At 50.7% G+C, this 12,744-nt stretch overlaps 1 protein-coding gene across 1 annotated transcript; it reads right to left on the bottom strand.

Annotated features, from left to right (window-relative positions):
• Positions 1-6,950: 6,950 nt before the first annotated feature.
• HHEX (hematopoietically expressed homeobox) lies at positions 6,951-11,887 on the bottom strand. Its single transcript, XM_075534720.1, has 4 exons — positions 11,515-11,887; positions 9,171-9,349; positions 8,907-8,957; positions 6,951-7,172 (listed from the first exon to the last, which is right to left on the bottom strand). Exons 1-4 carry the CDS (start codon positions 11,885-11,887, stop codon positions 6,951-6,953), a joined length of 825 nt encoding a protein of 274 aa, XP_075390835.1.
• Positions 11,888-12,744: the final 857 nt, after the last annotated feature.

Raw genomic sequence — 12,744 nt, 5'->3', positions numbered from 1 at the left:
ATGATGCTCACCTTCCCTGACACAACTGCTGAGGAAAAAATGGGTGCATACCAAATGTGGTGAAGAAAGCTGATGGTGCCCAGCTATCAAAAGTTATAGCATCTGGGGTCTTAAAGGCTCAAAGATAAGCAAGTGGCCATCTAGCTGAAAAGTAACAAAGCCCACATGGAAGAAGCACACCAGCCTGTGTGATCATGAGGTGTCAATGGGATCATATATCAGGCATCAAAGACCCAGAACAAAAAATCATATCAATGTGAATGAGGGAGAAGGTGAAGTGGAGACCCAAAACCCATCTGTAGACAATTGACATCGCCTTACAGAAGGATCACAAGGAAAAAGAAGAGCCAGTCAGGGTGCAGGATAGCACCAACGAAACATACAACCATCCTCTAGTTCTTTAATGCTTCTTCCCCCCCCCCCACTGTCATGACCCCAATTCTACCTTACAAATCTGACTAGATCAGAGCATGTACACTGGTACAGATAAGAGCTGGAAACACAGAGTACCCAGGACACATAAACCCATCAGGACCAATAATGAGAGTAGTGATGCCAGGAGGGTAAGGTAGGGGAGAAAGGGGAACCAATTACAATGATCAACAGATAACCCCACCCAGGGGGACGGACAACAGAAAAGTGGGTGAAAGGAGACAGTGGCCGGTGTAAGACATGAAAAAAATTATCAATGATCAATTATTAATTTATAAATGAATAATTTATAAATTATTCATGAGGGAGGATAGCATGGGAGAGGAGGGGAAATAATCTGATACCAAGGACTCCAATAGAAAGAAAATGTTTTGAAAATGATGATGGCAACATATGTACAAATGTGCCTGACACAATGGATGGATGGATGGATTGTGATAAGAGGTACATGGGCCCCCAATATAATGATGCAAAAATAATAATAAAATAAATTTTTTAATTTAAAAATAAGGAAAATCCTGCCAATGACAGCCTGCTACAACATACAACAAACTTTTCTTATTTTCAGTATTGCTTCTTCTGATTTAAAAAAAAAAGAGGGGTGGAGAAAAATAGAAAAAAGAAAGAACTAACTTACAGAACCATCCATGGGAGGATAACACACAAGTGTATTAAAACTTTAGTAACCTCTTCCCCAAACAGGATCTCTACCTTAGCTGACAGATGAAGAATTCTATAAATTTGAAGAAAATGTTGGCCCTAATGTTGATATTGAAAAGGTTAGGTTAGTCACTTCTATTCTTAATGGGGAAAATAAACTGAATGAGGAAGAGGCAGACTGAGAAACCCAAAAACCCACTGGAACTGGGTTTACCTACCCAATGGAAGAGAGCAGAGCGGCTTCCTAACATCTCCAAGACTGTCAAGCTTTGGGGAGACACACTACCACATCTTTCTCCCCTCCTGGCGGGTTCTAGTCCCTGGCCTCTGGGTTGGCAACTGAACACTTTAACTACTGTACAGTCCCCCCACAAAGGCTCCTTTCCTGAGGGGACAGAGGAGGGGGGAAAGAAAGGCAATTTTAAAGAGAAACAGTAGAGAGATCAAGGACCACTGTTGTCATTGTCAGGTGCCTCCAGTCCATGCCCACTCACAGCGACCGGAAGGGGACACTGCCAACCCTGCGCCAGCCTCCCAGTGGTTCTTCCGTTTCAGCCATCGAGGCAGCTATTGTGCTCTCTATCTTGTCAAAGGCCTTCCTCTTTTTTGCTGCCCCAATATTTTACCAAGCCTGTTGCCCTTCTTCAGGGACTGGCCTCTCCTGGCAACATGTCCAGAGTACATGAGACGGATGGAAGAGCATGATTAAATTCTAAAATAAAAATGTACACACGCTTAAGGGCAACACACGTGACAGGCATCTCTCTTCCTGCAAGTATTGATGAATGAGGGAGTAAACAGTAGAAGGGGGACCCTTTGCCCTTAACCCTTTCCTATACTCAAACCTTTACCCCTTCATCTGTGTCCTCAGAGGGTGATGAGATTTTTGATTGTCAGATTTTTTTAATTATACCAAACTCCTCTCCCCAAGGTTATTATTAAAAAGTTCTAAAGGCTAGAAAGCATGCCAAAAAGAAAACCAAACTAAAGGAACCATAAATTGAGAAACAGCCTCATTTGCTTTCATCTGGAAAATCGCCTGAAAATGACAATGACTTTTTTTTTTTTTTAAGTCACTACACAGGAAAGCCCTCGGCCGGCCTAGAAAGCCTCTCGTCAACCGCCGGATGCTACCAAGTCAAGATCCTCTGTAGACAGGAAATGCCTTTGCCAGCTCCAAGGTCCCCTTCCCGCAGCCCTCTCTGCTGTCTGGAGAGATTTGTGTACATCCGACTGAAGAGGTTTCTCTGCCTGGAACTTCGAGTCAGAGAACTGCCTCAAAAGAAAGGCATCGCTGGTGCTTTCTAGCTTTTCTTGCTGTCACTTAGCACCCCGGATGTCATGGTCTCACTTGACGTCTCCTCTCCCTTAGGTCTCCCACGCCTTTAGAGCCTAGGACTCGGACCACCCAGAGGTGTGGGGGCTTCTCTGCCTTATTTCCAGGCCAGATTTTATCTTGGGTTGGGTACCCTCCAGTCTATTCCGACTCATGTGACCGAGGAGAACTGTCCCATAGGGTTTTCTTAGCTCTAATCTTTCCGGAAGCTCTTTATCTACAACAGTATATTTCCTTTGAGATAGGGTTCCCTGCAGCCACATCTTAAGGGACGGCTACTGTTCTGACGTTGGCGCTCTGATCTTTTTGGTGGGTAGGAGCAATCTCCAAATTACTTCTCATATTAAAAATCCATCAAGGGGCAACACTGGGGTGGACATGTACAGAGAGCCCATAAAGCCCAAATGGGATGAAAAACGAATGTTAGTGCAACATCTGATGAATTCCACCCCAAGAACACAAAACTCCTGACCATTTAGAACCATCTTGGAAGACTGGTTTCCTGCCTCCTGTCTCATCTTGTCAGTAACTACATAAACGTGAACTCCAATCACAGGTTTAAAGGCTAGTTTTAAAAGTTAGATTTTTAAAGAAACTCAAATTAGGTGAGCTTTTCGGTTCATATGAGCTTCTGCAGGCAGGAAAACTAGAAGGAGGACTTAGGGAACTCCCTCCTGTCCCTGGCACGGCGAATTTCTCCCCAGTCCAGATATGTTTTCTTGAATCCCTGCCCTCACCCCATTAACAAAAATGAATATTCACAGTAATGAAACCACCACCACCAAAAAAAAAGGTTGTCAAAAATGTTGAAAGAGAATAGTTACTTTCACTATCACAGATGGTTTCCTCTTTTCCCACAAGATGTCTTATCAGCTTTCACCCTGAAAACCCATGAAAAGTAAGAAAAAGAAACCTTATGCAACAGTTCTCTAAATAAAATACTACACAGCAGGCTAGTCTTCCCTCAAAGTGATGTTGTTTAAAGAGTCAAAGTACATCATGCAACAAAATCAATATCCTATTAAGTTAGAAAGGGTTCTGAATATCAAAGACCAACGAACTGAATAACTTAAAGTATACGTACATGACCCACGGGATTAATCACACGCTGTCATGGTGAAATTAGGGCAATTCTTCCAATCATTAACGTTTTGCTTACAAAAATGTGCTTTTCTGTTTGTCTTTCTGCTAAATGATAACCGTTTTCAAGTTGAATCTCCTGATAAAAAGAGTCAAAAACAAGACAGGAGTTGTGCTGTAAAGGTCATACATGCCGCTTCAACAAGAAATAGCTAAAAGACAAACAAATGAAAAATGCCTGGATTGTAAGAAGAATTTGTAAATATTCACTGGCAATCGGCAGTGGGGCGCTTCAGAACACAGGCTATGCCAACCTGTGTCCTGGGAAGACTCTATTTCCTCCCAGCTGCATGCTCTTAATTCGTTGGGAACTATTCGGATTCTAAGATGAACCACTTGGAGAGCGTTCGGAGTAGCCTTGTATTTGAAAACCACCTGGTTTCAAGGGGTTGTCTACTTTAGAACAAGCTTTCGCCCCACAGCTTTTCCAGTGTCAATCGATACATAAGTCTGTATTTCTCTGCTTGATAGTCATGATACAGTTATTCTCAAGAATAAACATTAACCAGGGGTTATCTCCAGGAGCAAAACACACACACTGATTCCAAGATTGCCCTTCACTAACTCAACATGAGGGCCACAAGCCTCTCATTCTCCAAAAATGTGATCCAGACAGTCCCATTTCCAGACGAGACTGATTATGACCCTTTGAAGCCTGGATGTAACCTGTCAGGCAAATCAGCAAACTTGAAGCCTGCAGCTGATGGGAAGGGAAAGTCTCCCACTACATGGTTACTCTGCTTGGAGAAAGGGGGCTTGAATTACGTTGGGAATATGTTGGTGTAAGGGTTCTTATAAGAGCATCCTCATTCCATAGATGAGAAAATTGAGGTTCAGACTACCCCATCCCAAATCTTCATCCTTCTGGGTCATGTACACCTCTACTTGAGGACCTGTACTAAGTCTCTCTGAAATCTAAAATTCACCTTCAATGCCAGGGGCCGCCTGATTATTTACGGAGGCGGTATGTCAGTAACCTCCTGAGTACAATGGCTTTTTCACATCATCACTCAGTCTTCCTTTGCTGCTAGCACCTAATCTGAGGCGCCATAGCCCTGGTCAGTCAGGCCAGGGCCATGGTCAGTCTTTCACTAGCCTCAGCCCAGGAGGCACCTAACTCTGGACAACGATGAGGCCTCTATGGAGGAAGCCGCTGGAGGGGTAGATTTCTGGGCCTCTCTCCACACAGGCGTCTCTCAGCCTCAGCCTCAGCCTCATCCTGGACTACCAGGAGCCTGATGGTTCAGCTGGGTAAGTAGCTGGAGAGCAAGTTAGCAATACCCTGGCCCACAGGTGAGAACACTGAGCTCACCTCACCCCCAAGCCACCCCCTCCACACTCTCACCCCCTCCCACTTCCCAATACCCCTTCCTTCACCCTACACCAGTGGTTCTCAACCTTCCTAATGCCAGGACCCCTTAATACAGTTCCTCATGTGGTGGTGACCACCTCCCCAACCATAAAATTATTCTCGTTGCTACTTCATAACTATAACGTAACAATTTTGCTACTGTTATGAATCGGGCGACCCCTGTGAAAGGGTCGTTCGACTCCCCCCTCCCCCAAAGAAGACCCACAGGTTGTAAACCTCTGCCCTACACCCATAAGACTCACCACCCTGGCTGGGCCTGAGTCCCCTCTGCTCCGGCTTCGTCTACCTCCCTCTCCTTAGCCCCCCCCCCCCCAATCCCCGCAGGTTAGTCCTTGAAGGGAAGCGGGTGGAGAGGGAGTGAAGGGGGTGTGAGGGGTCCACCAGGTTCTCCCACCTTAGAAAGGCAAGTTCCCCACTCCACCCCTGCCCTGCGGAGTCGGAAAAGCAGGGGTCAGGCTCAGTCATCTGCGGTGATTATGGAGCACACTTGGAGTGAAGGGCGACCCACTCCCTCCGGCTCTTCTAGGCCTGGACACCGCACCCCATCCCCCGACACTGGCCAGGCCCCGCGGCTCCAGCCGAGCGCTCGGGCGGTGACGCAGTGTTGACTCAAGCTGGTCAAGGACAGTGGCCCGGGCCAGCCCAGTGAGCAGACGAGGATCGATGGGGCCGGGGGTCGGGCTTCTCTCCCGCCGGCTGCACCCAGCTGCACACACGCTGGGTCTGCGGCTAAAGGCGCCCGCCGCGAGGCACGCCCCCAGCCCCGGGCAAGCGCGCCCACTCCCCAGGCGCCCATTCACCAGCCCAGAACTGCGCTCACGTTTGCTTCCGAGCAAACCCCGGGCGCAGAAGCTCCATTCTTCCCAATTTCCCCACCCTGGTGTTAAACACCAGGCTAGGCACCCAGGCGGCGTTTCTAGTTTTCTTTTGTAGTTGTTTTGTTTTTCCGAATCAAAGAATTGGATATCCAACGGGCCAGTCGTCCCACCAACAGGTTTATTTTATACCAAGTTACTCAACTTGAAAAAAAAAAAAAAGACCACCACTTTGGCCATTCGAGTGAACGATTATATATACAAACATTATACACATTGATATAAAACAATTATCTACAACCTACTTACATTTATTTAGCCTGCTACTAACCTTCTAGACCATTTGTGATTAATTTCAGTCACCTCGCCATTCAGTTTCGCTGCTTGCTTGGGACAGTCTCTGCCCCATGAAGAAATCAGAAGTGAGAGCACTCAGCTGCTTACCAAAAGGCAGGGGCCTCAAACCCAGCAGCCTCTCCTTGGGAGAGGGCCGGCCGCCAGTCATTTGCCAGGGAGATTTACAGCCTCACAAACCCTATCCGTCCTATGGGGTTGCTAAGAGTTGGTGTGACCTCCACAAGGCAGGGGATTTGGGGGATCCCCGTGGTTAAGCAGACACTGAGAGTGCAAAACAAGCATTGAAGATTCCTATCAGCTCTCCCTGACAAATGAATACATAGGTCCCCAAGAGAAAAACTGCAATGATTTACGTCAGCCATGTAAGAATTTCACATAAACGAGTGTTTCCTTTTAAAATATCCCCGGACTGCCTGCGATGCCTTGGAGAGCAAGGCCTATCTGTGCATTTAGGGTATCTATTTACTCTTCCAGTTACAGGAAAGCTATTCAAGAACCTGCATAAAACCTTTTAAGTCGCAACTTAAAAACCTAACAAAAGGTGGAAAAAATGACTTTTCTATAAATAGAAGTAATGATTTACTTTAGCAGGAGAACCGGGAGCTGAGCTTGATCAGTGAAGAGTCACTTTATCACAGAAATCTAAAATCAGCACATCCATTTTAGGCTTCAATGTGAGCTTGTTAATTAGCCAGTGCACCACATATCTTAGGGTTTCTGGAATACCAGAAAGTTGGGTTCCTTTTATATTTTTCCACTTCTTCCATGAAGATTTTCTGAAGCAAAATGTCATCCCCAAATCCAGTTTGCCAAAGATGCCAGCCAGCGCCAGTGGCTATCATCCAGCATTAAAATAGCCTTTATCACCCTCAATGTCCACTTCCTGATCTGAGTCCGCAGAGATCTCCGATTCAAGGTCTTCCTGGGAGACCGGGGAGGGTGAGCACTGAGCGCTATCCGGAGAAGCACCTTTGTTCGGCTCCCTGGGCAACTCCTGCCTCTGCGCACAAGGATCGTCTGTACGTTCCAGGTCCTCTTTGTTACTGCCCTGGGGGTTCTCCTGAGCGAAAGAAAAAGGAAGATTAGCGATCGTGAAATACAGAGAAGTAGAGACATAAAATCGAAATAGTCTTCGTCTGTACCACTGTTTTCATTTTTAGTTTTTATCACATGCTTTCTGCCACAATCATTTTATTCTGAAAGCACACACTTGTCACTTCTTTTTCATTTTGGAAGAGATGAAACACCATGTTGTCATGTTGGTAAGCTTATACTCTAGCCAGATAAGAGGCCAGTCACATGTGCACCTCAATAGAATGCTGAACTCCAGAGCAGACTCATGGTCTCAGGATTTATAAAAGCTTAAAGGGGGGAAGAGTCATAACTACAGATATAATTCTCTTTTCAATTATATGGTTAAGTGTTTCAAAATCATTTGTGTAAATTCCCTTTACATTCTTTCCCTACAGTAAATTTATACACACAAGTATGTGTAGCAGTTACAAAACCATATCAAAGAAAAAATACAGAACTGGAAGAATGCAGTTAAACTATAATTTAGAAAGTAAGGGGGGAATTTCTGGAAAGCCTTTCCATATTACATACTATTTAAAGAGTCATGCATACATTCTATTTAAAGAGTCTCTTGTTAAATGAAGTCAAGCCTTTTATGAAGAATTACATAAATTAGTGAATTTTTAATCTTGTGTTTATCTAAACTTGACATGGACACTATATAGAAACAGTATGATAATAATACTATGATTTTCTTTAAACCAAAGAGTGACATATTCACTTGATAGCAACTACACAAAATAGATGCTCACAGTCCAAGACTAACATGAAATCTCCAAATATTTAAATTGTGTCGGAATAATGAAATTAGGAAGATTTTTTTTGCTTCAGAATGTTCTTTGTATTTATGAACATCTTGTTTTTAAAAAATAAAAATTTTATTCCACATTGCCTTATGAATTTCCTCACTTGTATTATGGCTTCAAAATATTGTATTTATTAAACTGGGTATACATTGTCAAGTGAACAATTCAGCATGTGTTGGGTACATTTAGAGAATATATCCTGATAACATCAAAAACAAATCTTTGGCTTTAATTTAACAGAACTCCTTTATTTATTGTTTTGAATAAAGCTCCTCTAAAAACTGAAGTAGCCTATCTATACTTTTTATCACAACTTGCGTAGCAAGGTCATTGAGCGAAAGACTATTAGGAAGTTTCAACTACTTTCCAAACAGGGTACATGTTTTACATTCGTTTTTAAGGGCTGGGAGTTAGATGGAAAATCATTTTTTAAACACTTTGATATTTAATTCTTCTAAAAGGCCTTTTAAGGTGGTGCAAACAAGACTTAGAGGTGTTTATTTCCTTATATTTACTCTTGGGTTCTGCCGGGTTTTATTATGGCTGGGTAAATAAAAGAAACAATTTTCTCCCAAAGATAATTGCTTAAGTCATTTACTGTCAATTACTTTATCTTTCCTGCGTTAATTAGATAAACAACATATGGGGTTTATAAAACAATTAGGCAGGAGTTTTACTAGCCAGTGTGTGAACACCGCAGCATAATTGATATAGGAACTGCATTAGGTGCTTTCAGCATTACTGCCACCTGAGCGATTGCTCGTGCATTTCAGCAGGCTTATTTGCCCTTTTAATCAAGGTGAAGAGGTTAAAGAGGCTCTCAAATGACTTTTGCATACAACCCACAACAGGCCTCGAAATGGGTTAACACGATAAAAAAAATAATTTTCCATAGAAACGGAAGCTTGTGATACCTGTTTTAGTCGCCTCCATTTAGCACGTCGATTCTGAAACCAGGTTTTCACCTAGAGGAAGCAAAAAGGAAAACTCAGCCAGCCCCCTAAAGCTCCAAAGGATGTGAGTCGGGAGGAAGGGCGGGCAAACCAGCGCTCTTGCAGTCAGTCTAGCCGAGGAAGCAGCTGGCAGCTCTGAAGCCTCACTTCCGCTGGGCGACCCCTCCACCCCAAGAACCTGCCCGCCCCCCCACGCCCCTCCAGGAGATCCCCAGGGGCGCTCACCTGCCTCTCGCTGAGCTGCAGCATCTTGGCCAGGCGCTTCCGCTCGGGCGGGGAGAGGTATTTCTGGGTCTCGAACTTCTTCTCCAGCTCGATGGTCTGATCGTTGGAGAACCTCACCTGGCCGCCTTTCCGTTTGTGCAGCGGCCTTTGCAAGAAGGGGCTCCAGAGCAAAGGTTTGCCTGCGGGCGGGCGGGCGGGAAGAGTGGCGGTGAAGCGGCTGCCCGGGCTCACCGAGGGCCTGGTCCCAAGGGGGTGACCACAGCGACAGCAGCAGCGGCGGGCGGCGAGGAGGGCAAGGACCCCCCAACCAGCCAGTTCCCAAACACCCACAAGCACACACACACACACACACACAGTGTACAATGACATGTACACACGGTCATATGCTACATAGGAACACAGATCCACACTGGACACGTCCACCCACAACCATCACATCCAGAGTTGGATACAGACCCACCGACTCTTTATTCTCGACGAGTTGAATTTAAAACGCCAAGACACTCTTGTGAGCCTACGGTCACCCTCTGCAATGTATCGACAACTTCTGCATTCGGCAAGTCCACTTCCCGCAGGCCAGGGAGTGAGCGTGGTGGGGAACAGCGCGCCTATGCCCCGACCCAAGGCCCAGAGACCGCGCCGGGCCGGGCGTGGAGCCTCCAATCGGGCCCGCGCGGGCGCAGCGGCCTCTGATTTCGCTCCGACCCGCGGGGGCGGCCAGTTAAAGCCACCTCGAGGGCTATGGCAACATTTCCGTCAATGTGTTTCCTGTTGGTCTGTCGCGAAAAGCCCTTTGCTTCCTCCTGCGTCGTCCCACCAGTCACCCAAGGAAACCCAGAGCTCCATGCAAATGTTTGCTCTCGGGCCCAACACAGCCAGGGCCTCGACTGGCCCCTGGCCGGTGACCGGGCCACGCCGCAGCCGCTGCCCAAACCCTCCACTACGCTGGAATAAAAATACTCAATATAAAAAACACATGTTCAAAACGAAATAATCCACGAAAAAAATCTCCTTTAACGGAGAAAGGGAAAGCTGGCCTGGTGGGTTCGAGACTGGGTCACAATAATTACGATTCATCGCGACCATTAAATTAACAGGAGCCCTGGTGGCGTCGTGGTTACACGGGGGACTGCCACACACCAGATCAGGTGGACACCAGCACCCGCTCCGGGAGCGAGCGACAACGCTTTCTACTCCCAGAAAGGGTTTCAAGCTACAAACTCACAAGGGCAGGTCCACCGTGTTTGAGCGGCCGTGAGATTGAATGAACAGCCCCGACCCCAGCGTCTTCCTGAACCTGAACAGTGAATTGGTATCCAACCCCCACCGCTCCCTCTTGGCCGCCACCTCGCTGCACGCCCTGAAGGGGCCAAGGGATGCCCCGCGGTCCCGGGCAGCTGACCGAGGGCCCCGCGCAGCCCTTCCCAAAGGGCGCCCGGGGTCCGCCGCTGGCCCTGCACAGACCTGTCCGTGGGTCGTGCTTCTGCCGGCCTGCGCCGAGACACCTCGACAAGTGGTGGGTGAGTGGGAGGGAGGGGGTGCGGGTGGGGGGGATGAATGTGTGTGTGTGTGTGTGTGCGTGTTCGAGATTTTGCTTGCGTCAGGCTTCAGACTGGTGCAAAACAGCCTCGCAGGGGGGTGGGGGGGCTGGGGGAAGGAAGCAACTGGTTATTTTAGCTGCCGTACAGTCACATCCCACACAGAGGAAATGAACAATATCAGAAAAACGGATCCCGGCTATCAGAAGTCGAGTGTTTCCTGAATTTGTCTGTATTGAGGATGTCGATAAAATAATCAGCAGCGTGCACTACTCCGGGGGAAGGGTCTGCTTCACGCAGCCAGGAAAACACTTAACAGCTTCTGAAACCAGATTTACTCCTATCGAGAACTCAAGATTTCCTGTATGAACGGAAAGGGTCAGGCTCTTTTCACTGCACAAGCTTGTTGAACCAAGTCCAGCCCCGTAGCCTCCGAGGCCGGCAGCTGTTCCTGCCCCGCAGGGGCCGCCGGCAGCGCCTGGGTGCCCCCCCCCCGGCCCCCGCCTGGCCCTCCCGCCAAGGGGCCCCACCCCGGGCGACGTGCGCGGACTCGGGCTGGCCTCGCCGGCCAGCGGCGCCCCGACGCCCGCAAGGTGCGGAAAACCAATCTGAATCAGCGTGCGGTCAGCCCGGGCCCGCGCCTCCGGGCCCCGCGCGCGCCCGCGGCCGCTTTTTCCATCGCTCGGGCTCCAACTTTCTACGGCCCGCCCCCGCCCCCGCCGCCTCCCGGGCGCTGCCACCTGCGGGGTGGCGCCTTCCTCGCCGCCGCCTTCGGCTCGGCCCCGCCGTGACCCCGGCCGCCTTACCCAGGGGGTCGTGGCGGAGCAGGGCGTGCGTGTAGTCGTTCACCGTCCGCGTGAAGGGGTACAGCGGACCCCCGAAGCCGCCGGGTCCGTAAGCGGCGGCCAGTGCGGCGGCGGAGTGGTGCGAGAAGGCGGGGTGGATCGGCGTGGGCTCGTACACCGGGGTCCGGTAGGAGGACACGAGGCTCGTGAAGGAGGAGTTGGGGGACGGCAGCGTGGGGGTGGGCGCGGGGGTGGGGGCGGCGGGCCCGCGGCCCAAGATGTCCTCGATGTAGAAGGGCGTCGGGTGCGCGGGCTGTAGCAGCGGCGTGGGCGCGTACAGCGGCACACCCACGGCGGGCGCCGCGGCGCCGGGCCCCGGGTGCGGGTACTGCATGGCTCGGCCGCGCTCGGGTCCCTCGGCGAGCTGCCCGCCGGCGCCGCGGGGCTACATTTATCCGCGCGCCGCGCTCCCGGCGATAGGCTCCGCTGGCCTTGGGGAGGGGCCGCGCTCGCTGGCCCCTTCCTGCCGCCGGCCCGACGGCCAATGGCGCGGGCCCCGGGAGCCGCCTCCCGCCCCGCCCCGGCTCCGGCCCGCCCCCGCCCCCGCCCCCGCCCCCGCCCGCCGAGCTCCCCGCCCCCGAGACGCGCTCGCAGCCCAGCGCCGAGGACCCCGCGCCCAGGTGCCCGGCCGCCGCCGCCCGTGGCTCCCGGGGCCGCCCTCGAGGGAAGCCCGGGGCACGCGTCGTGCGGGACGGGGCGAGGACTGCAGCTGCGGGCTCTCGGGCTCCCTGTCCGAGCTCGAGTGCCGGCTGGCAGCCGCGGGGCCTGGGCCGGCCGCGAGCGAGGAGCGGAGGGCCCGCGGCCGCTGGAGGGCCGTGTGTGCCCCGCCCCGGGAGCACCCTTCCTGGTGGGCGCGCTCCGCGGAGTGGCGGCGGCACTGCTTTGGCCCCGCGCGTCTCCCACTCTCCCAGCACGAAGCCGGGCCCGTGGCGAACCGCCCTTAGCTCTGCCCAGATTCCTGGGCGCTCCAGCCAGTTGGCTGCGGGTGCCCGGCCCTCAGCCTCTTCCCTGGGGACGTTGGCCGAAGCCGCTCGGCTCAGCCGGGGACCAGGGGACGGAGCCGTGGCGCGCTTCTCCCACCGGATGGGGGCCTTTCCTTTCCCCCCTCTCCGCGGGCCCTGGGGGACGCAGCTGCTCGCAGCCTGACTCCCCCGTTTTACACGTGTTTTCTATTGAAGCAGTGGCCTCGCC

The sequence above is a fragment of the Tenrec ecaudatus genome, chromosome 16, assembly GCF_050624435.1.
Source record: "Tenrec ecaudatus isolate mTenEca1 chromosome 16, mTenEca1.hap1, whole genome shotgun sequence".
In the NCBI taxonomy this organism is placed as follows: Eukaryota; Metazoa; Chordata; class Mammalia; order Afrosoricida; family Tenrecidae; genus Tenrec; species Tenrec ecaudatus.
Note: the sequence above shows the minus strand (reverse complement) of the source record. Positions and strands in the feature narration are given on the sequence as shown.

Bases quoted from the DNA above. Each gene is read 5' to 3' on its own strand.
- HHEX (XM_075534720.1), bottom strand. From the start codon at position 11,887: ATGCAGTACCCGCACCCGGGGCCCGGCGCCGCGGCGCCCGCCGTGGGT. The intron at 9,350-11,514 runs GTAAGGCGGCCG...GCCCGCCCGCAG, and splicing joins GCTCCGCCACGACCCCCTGG to GCAAACCTTTGCTCTGGAGC. The intron at 7,173-8,906 runs GTATCACAAGCT...TCTTTCGCTCAG, and splicing joins AATGGAGGCGACTAAAACAG to GAGAACCCCCAGGGCAGTAA.